General features: G+C 45.0%; 1 protein-coding gene across 4 annotated transcripts in view; it reads right to left on the bottom strand.

Annotated features, from left to right (window-relative positions):
- MACF1 (microtubule actin crosslinking factor 1) overlaps window positions 1-15131 on the bottom strand; it is a 411586-nt gene that overhangs the window by 57422 nt on the left and 339033 nt on the right. For all 4 annotated transcript variants that reach the window (XM_062191021.1, XM_062191023.1, XM_062191025.1 and 1 more), the window contains 3 exons: window positions 3560-3721; window positions 3204-3374; window positions 1906-2072 (listed from right to left, as the gene is read on the bottom strand). In XM_062191021.1, the coding sequence (XP_062047005.1) occupies window positions 1906-2072; window positions 3204-3374; window positions 3560-3721 (500 nt within the window). The remainder of the gene's footprint in view (window positions 1-1905; window positions 2073-3203; window positions 3375-3559; window positions 3722-15131) is intronic.

Raw genomic sequence — 15131 nt, 5'->3', positions numbered from 1 at the left:
AATTCATGTCCCAGCTGTTTCTCTTCCAATCCAGCTCTCTGCTGTGGCCTGTGAAAGCAGTAGAAGATGGCCCAATGCCTTGGGCCCCCGCACCCACGTAGGAGACCCAGAAGAAGCTCCTGGCTTCAGACTGGCCCAGCTCAGGCTGTCATAGCCATTTGGGGAGTGAACCAGCAGATGGAAGACCTCTGTCTCTCCCTCTCTCTGTAATTCTGCTTCTCAAATAAATAAATAAATCTTTAAAAAACATAAAAGAGAATATATTTAAATATTATATTTACATAATATAAGGATGTAAGGAGCAAGAATAATAGTGGAAACTAAGGAAGGCAGGTTAGGGTCAGATAGTAGAGGCCTTTAAATGTTGGGTTAAAAAGTTTAGATTTTGCTTTCTGGGCAACAGGAAGTCATCAAATGACAAAAAGGTTCACCTGAAGCTAGCTGATGGCCAGAGTACCAGAGGGGTCACTGATTAAGTAGGAAGTTACCTCAACAGCTGAGGTGAGAGCTCAAGAGCCATGCACATAAGTAGGAGAGTGGGAATCCAAGAAACACATGACCAGGAAAGACAAATGGACAGAACTTTGTATTCTGATAGATGTGGGGCACAAAGGAAGGATGAAGTGCAAAAATGGGGTTGAGGTTTTAAGCCTAGGTAACTGGAAGGCTAATGGCACCCTTAATGAAATGGACAGGCAGAAAAGAAAAAAAAAGTTCTAATCTGGAAATAAAACAAACTCTTTCAATTTTGTTTCTCCCACTAATATGTGCAAGCCATACTTCACAAATCAGAAATAAGCAAGTCATGTGCAGGTGGAAATGAAAAGACTAATGAGGGAGTTATTTGAAGACTGCCATTGGTTACCTAGAAAACTTAGAGAATACAATAATAAATGATCAACTCTATTATTCTCTTATTGATTTCCAATTAGCTGGTGTTTTTTTAAAACTGGGGACAGTATAAAAGTAAAGAAACCCATGTGACTTATTAAGCTCAACTGACATGAGGTTTATCTGTAGTTATAGAAAGGGAAAGCACTTTCTTGGAGGAAAGTGTTCTGCCTGTCTTTTGACCATTTTTACTGAAGAATGTTCATTCAAGCATCTCTTGCATGCCTGAACATTTAACCACAGCCTAACTCCTAGAGCCAAAAACACCTAATATTAGGATAAGCTCAAAGAAAAGAAATATGACAAATTTCCATTCCAAGTATCAATAGTATTATTTATAAATATGAAGGGGGAAAAAATCTGTTTCAAAAACTCAGAGAAGGACCGGTGCTGTGGTACAGTGGGTTAACATCCTGGCCTGAAGCGCCAGCATCCCATATGGGCGCCGGTTCTAGTCCCGGCTGCTCCTCTTCTGATCCAGCTCTCTGTTATGGCCTGGGAAAGCAGTAGAAGATGCTCCCACCCACGTGGGAGACCTGAAGGAAGCTCCTGGCTCCTAGCTTCGGAACAGCACAGCTCTGGCCATTGTGGCCAACTGGGGAGTGAACCAGCAGATGGAAGACCTCCCTCTCTCTCTCTTTGCCTCTCCTCTCTCTGTGTAACTCTGACTTTCAAATAAATAATAAATCTTTAAAAAAAAAAAACAACTCAGAAAACTTGGCTGGACTGTAGGAATCTGTCATGTGGAGCCTCAATTATGCTGAAGCACAACACAGATCAGTGAGTCTTCCAGGTTTCAGAATCATACAAGGAGTTAAAAGCTTGTTTCCTTAGAGTGATTCTGCTTATGAGAATCATCTCCAGGAAGTATCATTCTTCAAATCAAAGCTGTGAAATGCATTCCAAAGCATGGTATGAACTGTCCAGGAGCTGTCAGCATACTTTAGCAACAGCAAGTGAAAAACAGGACAAAACAAGCCTCTGACCCATTGCTCCTGGCCCCTTTGCCCTTACCTGGCTGCTGCCTTGCTGAGCAGTTCAGTCCACCTACTTTCGAGACTCTCCAGCTGTCCAGTGATTTTCTCTCTATCAGCCTGCTCTGCTGACTGGGCTATTCTGCCTCCTTCTGCTTGAAGCATGTCTACTGTGGCTTTTCGATCATCTAGGAGCCGTTGGAGCAGCTATTGTACACATGGTTAGAGAGAACGGAAAGTGGTAATGAAGGGTCACTTAAAAATTCAAAACAGGAAGAAAAAACAAAAAACAAACCCCAACCTGCCAAATCCTAAGCTTAACTGAATACCAGAAGTTTTCTTCATCCTGAGGAAAAAACATGAGATGTGGCAAGCTTCCATCATCCACATAAACTTTTCACACTAAGGTTTTCAATGGAGCAGTGCGTGTCATTGTGTGACTAACAGGGAACTCCGCTGAACCAAGAGAAAAAGCATATTGAAAATGGATAATATAGGGAGTCGGCGCTGTGGCATAGTGGGCTAAGCCTCAACCTGAGACACCGGCATCCCATATGGGGACAGGTTCATGTGCCGGCTGCTTCTCTTCCAATCCAGCTCCTTGTTAATAGCCTGGGAAAGCAGAAGAAGATGGCCCAAGTGCTTGGGTCCCTGTACTCGCATGGGGGACCCGGAAGAAGCTCCTGGCTCTGGATCAGCTGTTTTGGCCATTGGGGAGTGAACCAGAGGGTGGAATACCTTTCTCTCTGTCTCTCCCTCTGTCTGTTTGTAACTCTACCTCTCAAATAAATAAATACTTAAAAAAAAAAAAAAAAGGATAATATGTGGGGTGACGGATGTTAATTAGCTTAATTATGGCAATGATTTCATAATGTAGATATACATACTAAAACACCATATTGTACACTGTAAACAGTTTTTGTCATCATACTTCAGTAAAGCTGGAAAAAATAGTATTTCTTTTGGGATAAATTTCTTTCAAAAAAGGAAGTACACTGAAATAGAAATTAAAACAAACAAAAAAAAAATAGGATCTTGCCTATGAAATAAAACATTATTTAGAATACTGCTGATCTTGAAAGCACCAAAATCTTCTAAACACAAAGCTATGGATACCACACTGAAGCAGCGTACATGAACGAGTAAAACTGTTCAGTCTTATATGCCACAGTAAACTAGCAGATTAAGATGGAAAAAAACAGTTTTTACCTTTCTTTCCAGGATGACTCAAAGCAGGTTAGGATTGTACTAAAACTCCTAAACTCAAACTTCAAGCAAATGTGTTGCCTACCACTCCCTACGGCTGTTACACTTCACTGTCCCAGCGTTCTCACTTACCTTCTGTTCTTGGATCTGTGCTTTTACCACTTTATACTCAGCAGATGGAGGTTTCTGATTGGCTATGAGCTCCTCAGTGTCTGCCAACCAGCTGAGCAATGGCTCCAAGGCATCTTGAAACTTCCCACAATGCAACAAAGCCTCCTGTAGTTGTGCAATTCTTTGTGCAACCTGTATTACAGAAACAAAGGTTCATTATGAGAAAGGAGAGAGCAATTCTTACATTATTACTAATCCCCTTTAGTTACATACAGATTGCAACTGCTAACTTTTTATTTGCATTGAGGTTCCAGGGAAACTGTAGACTCTGATGTCCCTTTTCCATGCTTCCTGTTCCCAGGACACTGGCCACTCACCTTTTTATTCAGTGTGTTCCATCGAGCATTGATCTCTTCCATATCATGTTCTAAACCCTGCACGTCACAGTTTTTTCCTGCACTCTGAATTAATCCCTGGCCAAGTCCATTCACCTGCTGCAATTTCATCTGAAGAGGATCCACTTGTTCTTTCTGAAACATCTGGATAAACGCAAGCCAAAGAAGATTTAATCTAAAGGCCATTAGGTCCAGTATACCATACAATGATCATTCTTGGAAGATTTACAATTCAATGAAGGGGGACCAGGAATCAAAAGGAAAAACAAGCCATCTGCACAGTGATGTATCAAGGAAACACATGGTTTCTTACATCAATACATCTTCCTATGAACATGTAATTACAGAGTTATGGTACCACTTAGGTCTTTAACCCAATGTCTCATGGGTTTTTATTTTTTCATTTGTTGTTTAATTTTTAATATAGAAAGCTATAGGGAATAGAAGTATCAGCTTTAAAACACTGTAAAAGTACAATGTATATAAATCCTGAAAGGGAAGAAATGATACCAAATGACTTCAGATGAAAACTACCTTAGAGAATAGCCTTAACTGGCCACTGATAACAGCAATGCTCTTCTCTGACAATAACTAATTGTCAGAGAATAACTCATTCAGTCAAAAAATATTAGTGTGAAAAACTCCAACCTCGCAGCTTAATCCTCCTGGGGCCATTTAACTTCATTCTGTTCAAGGCCACAGACCACACACAGCCAATAATCTTGAAAGAGTATTTCTCTTATTACAAAGGGAAATGGTCCAGTAATGTTGGGAAGTGTCCTCAACAACTTCAGACGCATACTCTGAATAAGATGCAGATATGAGAGGGGCTTGAAAAGTTCATGAAAAAAATTAAAAGACAGCATGGGGCAGGCATTTGGCCTAGTGGTTAAGATGCTGATTAAGATGCCTGCATCTCACTTCAGAGTGCTTGGGTTCAATATTTAACTCCAGCTTCCTGCTAATGGACTCCCTGGGAGGCAGCAGTGATGGCTCAAATACTTAGGTTCCTGCCACCTACATGGGAGACTTGGATTGCATCTCCAGCTCCCAGCTTTAGCTGCTTTGGGCATTTGAGGAGTGAGCTTTGGATCAGAGCTCTCTCTTTCTGCCAAATAAATAAATTTAATAAAACAATGTGAACATTTCATGAATTTTTTAAGCTCCCTTGTACATGTATATATGAGTGTGTGTGTATATATATATATCACAAATACTGTACAAAATACTGTATATCCATGTTTATCATAAAATGGAATTCTAAAATAATGTGAACAAGTATAACCAGCAACGTGCCTATCTTTCTCTACTAAAGCTCCATTATGATTTAGATATTCCTAAAAGTAAACAAAAAGTCAGAAGAAATGTTATTTACATTTTTTTTCTTCTCTAGAAAGTTTCTTCAGTTTCAGTGAAACAAGTGAGTTAATTAAGGCGAGAGGATGACAGAAAACAGAAAATACAAAAATAAATGTAGAAGAAAAGTATAACTTTGGGTACAACTAAATTTTGGGAAATATTTTTAAAAATGTTTATTTTCATCTACTTGAGAGTCTCTTTCTCTCTGACGCACAGACAGACATACACACACACACACTCTTCATCTGCTGGTTCATTCCCCAAATGCCTGCAACAGCCAGGGTTGGACCATGCCAAAGCAGGAACCAGGAACGCCATCCGGGTCTCCCATGAGGATAGTAGGGGTCCAAGCACTTGAACCATCATCTGCTGCTTCCCAGGATGCATTAACAGGAAGGTGGATTAAGTGGAAAAGCCGGGACTTGAACCAGCACAACTGTATGGGATGAGGGCATTCCAAGTGGCCACTTAATCCAGTGTACTACAAGGGCTGTCCCTAATTTTGATCTATATGTGAGACCATATGAGGGTTATGAACCTGATTCCATAAAGAATGGCCTATGGCTGGATAAATGAGTCACCAGCGAGGAAAAGCTCCAGGGAACACTGAAAAAGGAAGGTTACAAAGGCAATTGCCAGTGCACTTCATTGTAGACTATAATTTGATTATACCATATTTTGTTAGGCAACACTACAAGAGTATTTAGCTAAAATGACTGTTTCTCCAACAACATGGTTCCCAGAAAAACCAAGTGCTATAATTCTATTTTATAACATTAAAGATGCTTTCACTGAAGAAAAATCGGAACAGAAAGGGGGAAAGAAGTTTAAAATTGTTGTGTGCATCAAAATGATGGTGATGATTGGGCAGAATGGAGGTTAGAAAGGCTTGGCAAAAATCCAAAGGGATAGACAGAAGACATCAAGTTCACAATGAAGGGCCCCTTTTCACCCAATAATTAAATTCTGTCTCATACTTTTTTTTGGAAAGATTTATTTATTTATTTGAAAGGTAGAATTACAGAGAGGGAAAGGCAGGCAGAGACAGAGACAGAGACAGAGACAGAGACACTGGTTCACTCCCCAATTGGCCAAATGGCCGGAGTTGTGCCAATCTGAAGCCAGGTCTCCCACATGGGTACAGGGGCCCAAGGACTTGGGCCATCTTCTATGGCTTTCCCAGGCTATAGTAGAGAGCTGGATCGGAAATGGAGCAGCCAAGTCTCGAACTGGCACCCATATGGGTTGCCAGCACTGCATGCAGCAGCTTTACCCACTATGCCACAGTGCCGGCCCCATGACTGCTTTTTATAAACTCTTTCTGTGCTGTCCAATATGGCAGCCATTAGCTACACAGAGCTATTTAAGTTTAATTTAAATTAAACTAACAATTCAGTGGCTTAGTCACACTAGCCACATTTCATGTGGTCAACAGCCCCATGTAGCTAGTGCCTACTTCACTGGATCATAGACAGACAACACCTCCATCACAGCACAAAGTTCTAGAGGGCTAGGCTATACATGATGCAGAAAAGTGAAATACATTCAAATAACATGCCAATCTCTCATACAATGGAGCTAGTTCTTCTTTTAAAATTTGGATTTACTTATGAACTTTTCCTATAGAAGCATTCACTGTACCTTTCTTTGTCTCATCATTTCTCAGAAGTTGAAAATTATATTAAAGCACCTCTAAATAACCATTTATTTAGATTTTCATTATGAACACAAGAAAACAGAACATTAAAGAAAGTAAAATTGGAGGGTCCGGTGCTGTGGCATAGTGGGTAAAGCCGCCGTCCACAGTGGCAGTATCCCATATGGGTACCAGTTCGACTCACGGCTGCTTCACTTCTGATCCAGCTCTCTGTTGTGGCCTGGGAAAGTAGGTGAAGATGGTCCACATTATTGGGCCCCTGCACCCACGTGGGAAGACCACGAAGAAGCTCCTGACTCCTGGCTTTGGAGCCACACAGTTCTGCCATTGCAACCAACTGGGGAGTGAACTATTGGATGGAAGACCTCTCTGCCTCGCCTCTCTCTGTGTAACTCTTTCAAGTAAATAAATAAATCTTAAAAAAAAAAAAAAAAGGAAAATTGGAAACACTTTTCCCTTTTCTCAACTCCCAAATAAAGCTGTTTTTTAAAACCAATACTTTTAGGCCGGCGCCGCGGCTCACTAGGCTAATCCTCCGCCTTGCAGTGCCGGCACACCGGGTTCTAGTCCCGGTCAGGGCACCGGGTTCTGTCCCGGTTGCCCCTCTTCCAGGCCAGCTCTCTGCTGTGGCCAGGGAGTGCAGTGGAGGATGGACCAAGTGCTTGGGCCCTGCACCCCATGGGAGACCAGGAGAAGCACCTGGCTCCTGCCATCGGATCAGTGTGGTGCGCCGGCCGCAGCACGCTGGCCGCGGCAGCCATTGGAGGGTGAACCAACGGCAAGGGAAGACCTTTCTCTCTGTCTCTCTCTCTCACTGTCCACTCTGCCTGTCAAAAAAATAAAAAATAAAAAAAATTTTAAAAAAATAAATAAATTTAAAAATAAAAAAAATAAAACCAATACTTATAGGCATGCTGAAATCCTCCTTCTTAGTATTTCACACATGGTTAGTGAAATGGAAGTGGCTGTGCTAACTAAGCAGCAGTGGCAGAAATTGTCCAGACCAGTATACTAGCAAAAATTACTGCAAGGCTATAAGATGCAACAAGAACACAGAATAGGTAACTTCCCAAAGAACTTCCTGAAACACTTCTATCTTTGGTGATACTGCATTCTTGCAGTTTCATGCTGATTCGTTTTAATGTCCTTAGTACGCTTTCTGTCTAGACCTCCAAATTCTGGAGTTTTTGTGGGTAAACATGGCCAGGTTGTCAGTCTGAAGCCCTATTCTCAATTCTATTCTCTCTCTAGGCAATTTTATCCATTCCCATGGCTTTATTAATCATGATAAATACTTATGACTCTCAATTTATATCGCTCTTCTGAGTTTCAAATCTATATGAGAGTTCTTCAAAAAGTTCAGAGGGGTCAACATTGTGGCACAGCAGGTTAAGCCACCTCTTGTGACATCTGCATCCCATGCTGGGGTGCTGGCTCAAACCCAGACTGATCTGCTTCTGATCCAGCTCCCTGCTAATGAGCCCAGGAAAGCAGTAAAGACAGTCTATGTACTTGGGCCCCTGCCACCCATTTTGGAGACCTGGGTGGAGTTCCAGGCTCCTGGTGTCAGCCTGGCTCAACCCTGGCCCAACCCTGGCCAATGTGGCCACTGGAGTAGTGAACCAGCAGATGCAAGATCTCTTTCTTTCTCTGTGTTCCTCGTCTCTCTGCCACTCTGTCAAATAAATAAGTCTTAAAAAAAAAGAAGTTCATGGAAAATAGGGTTATAAGATAATGGAGTCAGCATTGTGGCACAGCAGCTAAGCTGAGTGAACCAGTAGATGGAAGATCGACCATTTTTTCGCTGCTAACTCTGCCTTTCAAACAAATAAATACATCTTAAAAAAATTTTTTTTTAATTAATGCATTCCCTGGGAAGGCAGTAGAAGATGGCCCACTTGCTTGAGCTCTTGCCACCTGGCTCTTGGCTTTGGCCTGACCCAGACTTGGCTGTTGTGGCCATCTAGGGGTGAATCAGTGGTGGAAGCCATCTTTCTTTCCCTCTTTCTCTTTGTTTGCTCTTTCAAATAATAAGTATTAAAAAAAAAAATCACACATTCCGAGGCATCTTCAAAAAGTGTGTGAAAAAAAGGTATTATGAAGAGCTATGCACAAATTCTAAACTTTTTTGCACAAAATGTATCTTTTAATTCCATTTTCCATGAACTTAGTTACTTATTTATTGGAAAGGCGGAGTTACAGATAGGCAGAGGCAGAGAGAGAGATAGGGAGAGGAAGGGAGGGAGAGCGAGAGCGAGAAGTAGGTCTTCCATCCTCTGGGTTCACTCCCCAAATGGCCACAATGGCTGGGGCTGGGCTGGGCCAAAGCCAGAAGATAAGAGCTTCTTCCAGGTCTCCCATGTGGGTTGGGGCCATCTTCCACTGCTCTTCCCAGGCCATTAGCAGGGAGCTGGATCAGAAGTGGAGCAGCAGGGATGCCAACCAGCACCCACATGGGATGCTGGCATTGCAGGCGGTGGTTTATCAGCTACGCCACAACACCGGCCTCATAAATGCTTTCTTAATGTCTTCATACAAACAAATCACAGGCATCTCAAACCTATCACTTGCAAAATGAAACTGTATTCCTACTTTCCTATCCCCTAAAACCTGTTCTTCCTTCAATTAATTTCCTACTGCCCTCATCTACCCAGCAGTACAAACAAGAGCCCAAAATTCAGCCTTGATAACTCCTCTTTCCTTACCCCAACACAAAAGCCATTATCAGGTCTTGTTGATTCTACTTCAAAATATATCTTGATTCCATCCAACTAAATCCACTGATGTCTCTCTATTCAAAGCATCTGCCACAATTTGTAATTGCTATACTGATTTGTGTCATTTTCTGCTTAACATCTGTCTGCCTTCTCTACTATACTCTAAGTTCCACAAGGGCGGAGGAACCACACCAGTTCTGTTCACTGCAGGAGCCTAGTACCTGGCACAGAGTAGATTATCCAATAAATATTTATTCAGTGAATGAATGAATTCTTGTCTACAAACGAGGTTAGGGTAAGCCAACTGTTGATGGATTTTCCAATCAGCTGAGCATTCTAACACTGACCTGGGATTGTGATGCTCCCTAATTTTTGCTAAGATTTCAATTTTATAGAACTTCTATTTTATACAAAAGTGATTTTCTTCTTTTGAACTCATGACTGGGATAAGACTGAGGATGTGGATAAACTTATAAATGATTAAGGGTCTAATAAACCACAGATGGCTTTCAGAGGGCCTCTGCTCCCCTAGAAACAGCTAACAAACTTTGGCAATTGGCTTCTTCTATCAAACTCTGTCATTATTGGCTAAGGGAAAGTTTACACTTACTTTTTTCATGTGAACATCTGTGCATTTGTACACACATATGCACAGGATCTAAAGCAGTTCATCTGTCACCACATTCCAGGTATGATCACCTGTTGAGTCCTCAGTGTCAATGTGTATGAACATTACAGGCTCAACAGCCTCTAGGAACCCTCTAAAAATGGAAGAGGAATTCATACATCTCTCATCTTGGATAAACTTCTTAAAAATAGTAATTTAGAAAACCTATATACTCTAAAATGTTTGCTATCATGCATTATTAAGGGTCCTACCTTGGACTATAGCTTAGATCTTTTCTTTCGTTACACAGATGTAGGCATCTGCTGGCTTTCAGATATTCCACTTCTAATCACTTCAAAGATGGGGAACACTGCAGCTTGGCTAGCATTTTATTAATATCATTAATATCAGGCAGTACTTCACAAAATGACTGCCACCTGTAGCTGGAAGGATCCTTAGAGACAACCTAGCCTGTTAGGAATACTCATTTTGCAGATCAGGAAACAGATCCCAGAGATTGCTATTAACAGTTTCTCTGGGGGTGGGCGCCATGGCTCACTTGGTTAATCCTCTACCTGCGGCGCCAGCATCCCATATGGGCTTCGGTTCTAGTCCTGGTTGCTCCTCTTCCAGTCCAGCTCTCTGCTGTGGCCCAGGAGGGCAGTGGAGGATGGCCCAAGTGCTTGGACCCCTGCACCTGCGTGGGAGACCAGGAAGAAGCACCTGGCTCCTGGCTTCAGATTGGCACAGCGCGCCAGCTGTAGTGGCCATTTGGGGGGTGACCAACAGAAGGAAGACCTTTCTCTCGGTCTCTCTATCTATATCTCTACCTGTCAAATAAAAAAAATAAAAACCAGTTTCTCTGGAACCCTCTACCCCTTAAGCAGATGTGACTGGCTCCTGATAAATTTCATCCTTACATTTCATTGGTTGCTGCAACAGGCTTTGTACCAGAAATACTGTCTTATCAAGAATGCTAGCATAAGAAATTTACTGTCATTGACCTACAGTCTATCTTCGGACAGGTTACTGGGATCTTGATGTCAACACCAAATTCAATACAACTTAGAAAATCAAACCAAAATCCATCAGTCTGAAAGGTGGCAGATCCTAATTCGATGGGAGACTGTGATACAAAATAATTGTCAAAGCCCAAGGTGACACAACCACCACCCAGCTAAGCAGCAGCCTAGAGGATCCAATCAATGTGATTTTGTGGCTGGGAGCTGCATGTTTGTTTAATGGGTTAGCAGACTAAGGCTGGCATGAAAGGCTCTCAATGGGATGTATGAGAGACCTCATCTTCCATGTAGCATCCATCAGTATTCCAGGAGATTGCGATTCATTCATTCAGTAGTGAATGCATACTATGAAGAAGGCACTGATTTGGATACTAGGGATGGAGTCAAATCAAAACAACCTCCTCACTCAGTTCTCACTCATTGAATTAGGTTAAACCTCTAACTTTACTCCTTAACACTGAGCAAATGACCCCAGGACAGTTAACTACAGAAAGCTACTGATTCCAATTCCTTTATCCAAGAGGGCTCAAGAATGTAGAACACTGTTCTCAACTATTTCCTAACACCTTCTGTTCTCTAGTATCAAGAAACAGAGCTGGAAGAGACCCAGCAGGATATTTAGCCCAATTCTCTCCTTTCGTATGTTAAGAAACCAGGGGTCCAGGAAAGGAAAATGACTTGCTTAAAGACTCAGAGGCAATTTGACAAAATGACTAAGAGACCTCTACTTTATTGTTTATAAACATTATGATGTCTCTGGTTTTAAGAATCACACATTTGTATTAAGATACTGTTACTGAAACATCTCTACACTGGTTTCACCCAATCGGCTTCGGTTAATTCAACTAACGAATCTATTTGAAAGCAAAGGAAAGGGACAGTGATGGAAATCCTGTATGCTTGGTACTCCAAATGCTATATTATTCTCGCAATCTTCACAGGGATATCTAACCTTCCCAGAGCAATTCACAAGTACTCCAGTTCTCACAGCAAAGCTCACTCTCTGGCTTCTACCTAACTACTGACATCACAGATCAATAAACAATCTCTTGATTGAGTAAAAAACAAACTACTGTATATTTCAAAAGCAAATCACCCTTTCATGCTAATTATCTTTAAAAAAAAAAAAGGCAAACTGACATCTGTTTTCCCTTGAACTTGGCTTACCTGAATTAAAAATAATAAAGATATATTTTCCCCATTAATTCAATGAGGACCAGAAACTATATGTCCAGAGGGATCAGAAAGAACAAAACACTGCCTGTGCCATTTCTCATCAACACCAAGTCAGAGAACTTGAAAATCTCACTTTACTCTCTGGACCCTTCCAGGCAACAAAAGGAACAACAATTACCTCATTTGAATTTAATCCATCAGTTGTAGCCAGAGGCACTTTCCCATGTAGCACTGTGCCAGTCACCTCTTTTAATCCAAATGCTGAAGCATTAAGGTCCTCCTTGATCCACTCTAGAACAGGAGTTCCTTCTTCCAAGATAGGCACTGATTCAGTATGGGCAGTATCTCCCAGGAAAGGGATGCCAGGGGGGAAATTGTCCTCCTTAGCAGGCACTGCAGCAACTGGGGCAGCAGGGCCCCCTGGGGTGGGTACTGCAATGGCTGGGGCAGCAGGCCCTTCTGGGGTGGGCACTGTAGCAGCCGGGGCGGCAGACTCCTCTGGGGTGGACTGTGCTGCAGCAGCGGGGGCGGCAGGCTCCTCGGGGGTGGGCACTGCCGCAGCCGGGGAGGCAGGCTCCCCTGGGGTGGGCACTGCAGCAGTGGGGGCAGCAGGCTCCTTGGGGGTGGGCACTGCAGCAGCAGGGGTGGCAGGCTCCTCGGGGGTGGACTCTGCGGCAGAAGCCAGGACAGCAGGCTCCACTGGGGTGGGCACTGCAGCCAGGACAGCAGGCTCCTCTGGGGTGGGCACTGCAGCAGGCGGGGCGGCAGGCTCCTCGGGGGTGGGCACTGCAGCAGCGGGGGCGGCAGGCTCCTCGGGGGTGGGCACTGCCGCAGGGGGGGCGGCAGGCTCCTCGGGGGTGGGCACTGCCGCAGGGGGGGGCGGCAGGCTCCTCGGGGGTGGGCACTGCCGCAGGGGGGGGCGGCAGGCTCCTCGGGGGTGGGCACTGCCGCAGGGGGGGGCGGCAGGCTCCTCGGGGGTGGGCACTGCCGCAGGGGGGGGCGGCAGGCTCCTCGGGGGTGGGCACTGCGGCAGGGGGGGCGGCAGGCTCCTCGGGGGTGGGCACTGCGGCAGGGGGGGCGGCAGGCTCCTCGGGGGTGGGCACTGCCGCAGGGGGGGGCGGCAGGCTCCTCGGGGGTGGGCACTGCCGCAGGGGGGGCGGCAGGCTCCTCGGGGGTGGGCACTGCCGCAGGGGGGGGCGGCAGGCTCCTCGGGGGTGGGCACTGCCGCAGGGGGGGCGGCAGGCTCCTCGGGGGTGGGCACTGCCGCAGGGGGGGCGGCAGGCTCCTCGGGGGTGGGCACTGCCGCAGGGGGGGTGGCAGGCTCCTCGGGGGTGGGCACTGCAGCAACAGGGGTGGCAGGCTCCTCGGGGGTGGACTCTGCGGCAGAAGCCAGGACAGCAGGCTCCTCTGGGGTGGGCACTGCAGCAGCCGGGGCAGCGGGGGTGGCAGACTCCTCGGGGGTGGGCACTGCTGCAGGTGGGGCAGCAGGCTCCTCTGGGGTAGGCACTGAAGCAGCTGGCATGATGGGCTTTTCTAGGGTGTCCTCCTCTGTGCTGGGCACTGCAGCAGCTGGAACAGTCCCCTCTGGGGAAGACACTGCAGCAACTGTGACATTCTCTTCTATGGCAACCAGTGAAGCAGCTGGGACATGTGCCACTATGGTGGGCACTGAAGCAACTAGGATGTCTTCCTCTGGGAAGGGCACTAGAGCAGCAGCCACAGCAGTTTCCTGTGGTGCAGACACTGCAGCAACTGGGACATTCTCCTCTGGGGTGGGCACTGTAGGAACTGTGGCAAGCCTCTGTAGGATGGGGATCCTTTCCTCCAAAACAGATTGAGTATTACTGGACTTGGTAGCTTGTTCCTCTGGAAAGACACTTGGGAGTGACTCTGAATCTCTCTTTTCCATTGCCCCTCCCTCTGATGCCACACTCCGCTCGGGCTTTCCATCATTCACAGTTTCTACTCCATCTCTATGTCTCGGTTCTTTCACCAGCAGGTGCAGACTCTGAATGTCTGCCTCTAGGGACTTCCTCTGGAGGTTCTCCAAGACCTGCTCTGGGAAATCTCCATGAAAATGTGTTGGGACTCCACCCTCCAAAAGTTTGGCTTGACAATCCAGCTCCTTTGCCTCCTCAAAAACCTTCTCCATAGACAACTCGCAAGGGTCCACGTTTCCCAAGGATGTCAGACTGTTACTTTCTGGATTAAGAGCTCCTTTTTCACTTTCCAAATGCATCTCCTCTGTTAGTAAATGTGAATCATCCGACAACACCTCTGCTTCAGGTCCTGAGGTAACATCTGTTAGTTCATCGTTAAAAGCACAACTGAGGGGGGAGCTCTCCATGTACATCTTTGCATTCCCCTCAGTCTGACTGCAGTCTACCAGGGACATATTGCCATTTTCTTTGGCCAGCTCAGAAGCAATAAAGCCTGATAAATCTGCATGAGAAGCCCTGTGATCAGAGTTCGGCAATTCTCCCGAATCTAGCATTGCTAGTGACTCCAGATCTGCTGGGTTACCAGACTCGGATTCCCCTGCAGTCTCGGGGCTAAAAGGCACTTTTTCACACTCCTCCTTGCTAACACTGGAAGTGTCCCTAATGATATCAGGGTAGGCAGTAAGCTCCACAGCATTAGGCACCTGAGAAGAATCCAGGGCATTAAAATATTCACAATCCAATCCAATACTGTAGTCTTTTATGCCTACATTTAAAAGGCTTACATGCTGTCCCTTTTCTAAGGGTGCCCCTGGAAAATGACTAATTACAAGTGAATTTTCTGCATCTTGGGATGGGGCCAGCCCTTCGGAAGAGGCTTGACTCTGCAGCTCAACTAGAGGAGTCACGCCTTCTTCACATAAACACTCCTTTTCAAGTTCAAGAAACATCTGCACTGAATCTGTGTCAGAGAGCTGCTCTGCATCAACAGGACCAACAGCACACTCTAAATCTGAAACAAGACCCTCTAGCTCCGGAGCAGTTCTGTTTTGCATCTCACCTGTAAGTACACAACT

This window comes from Lepus europaeus, chromosome 5, assembly GCF_033115175.1.
Source record: "Lepus europaeus isolate LE1 chromosome 5, mLepTim1.pri, whole genome shotgun sequence".
NCBI classification, from domain to species: Eukaryota; Metazoa; Chordata; class Mammalia; order Lagomorpha; family Leporidae; genus Lepus; species Lepus europaeus.
This window is presented reverse-complemented; position numbering and strand designations above follow the sequence as displayed.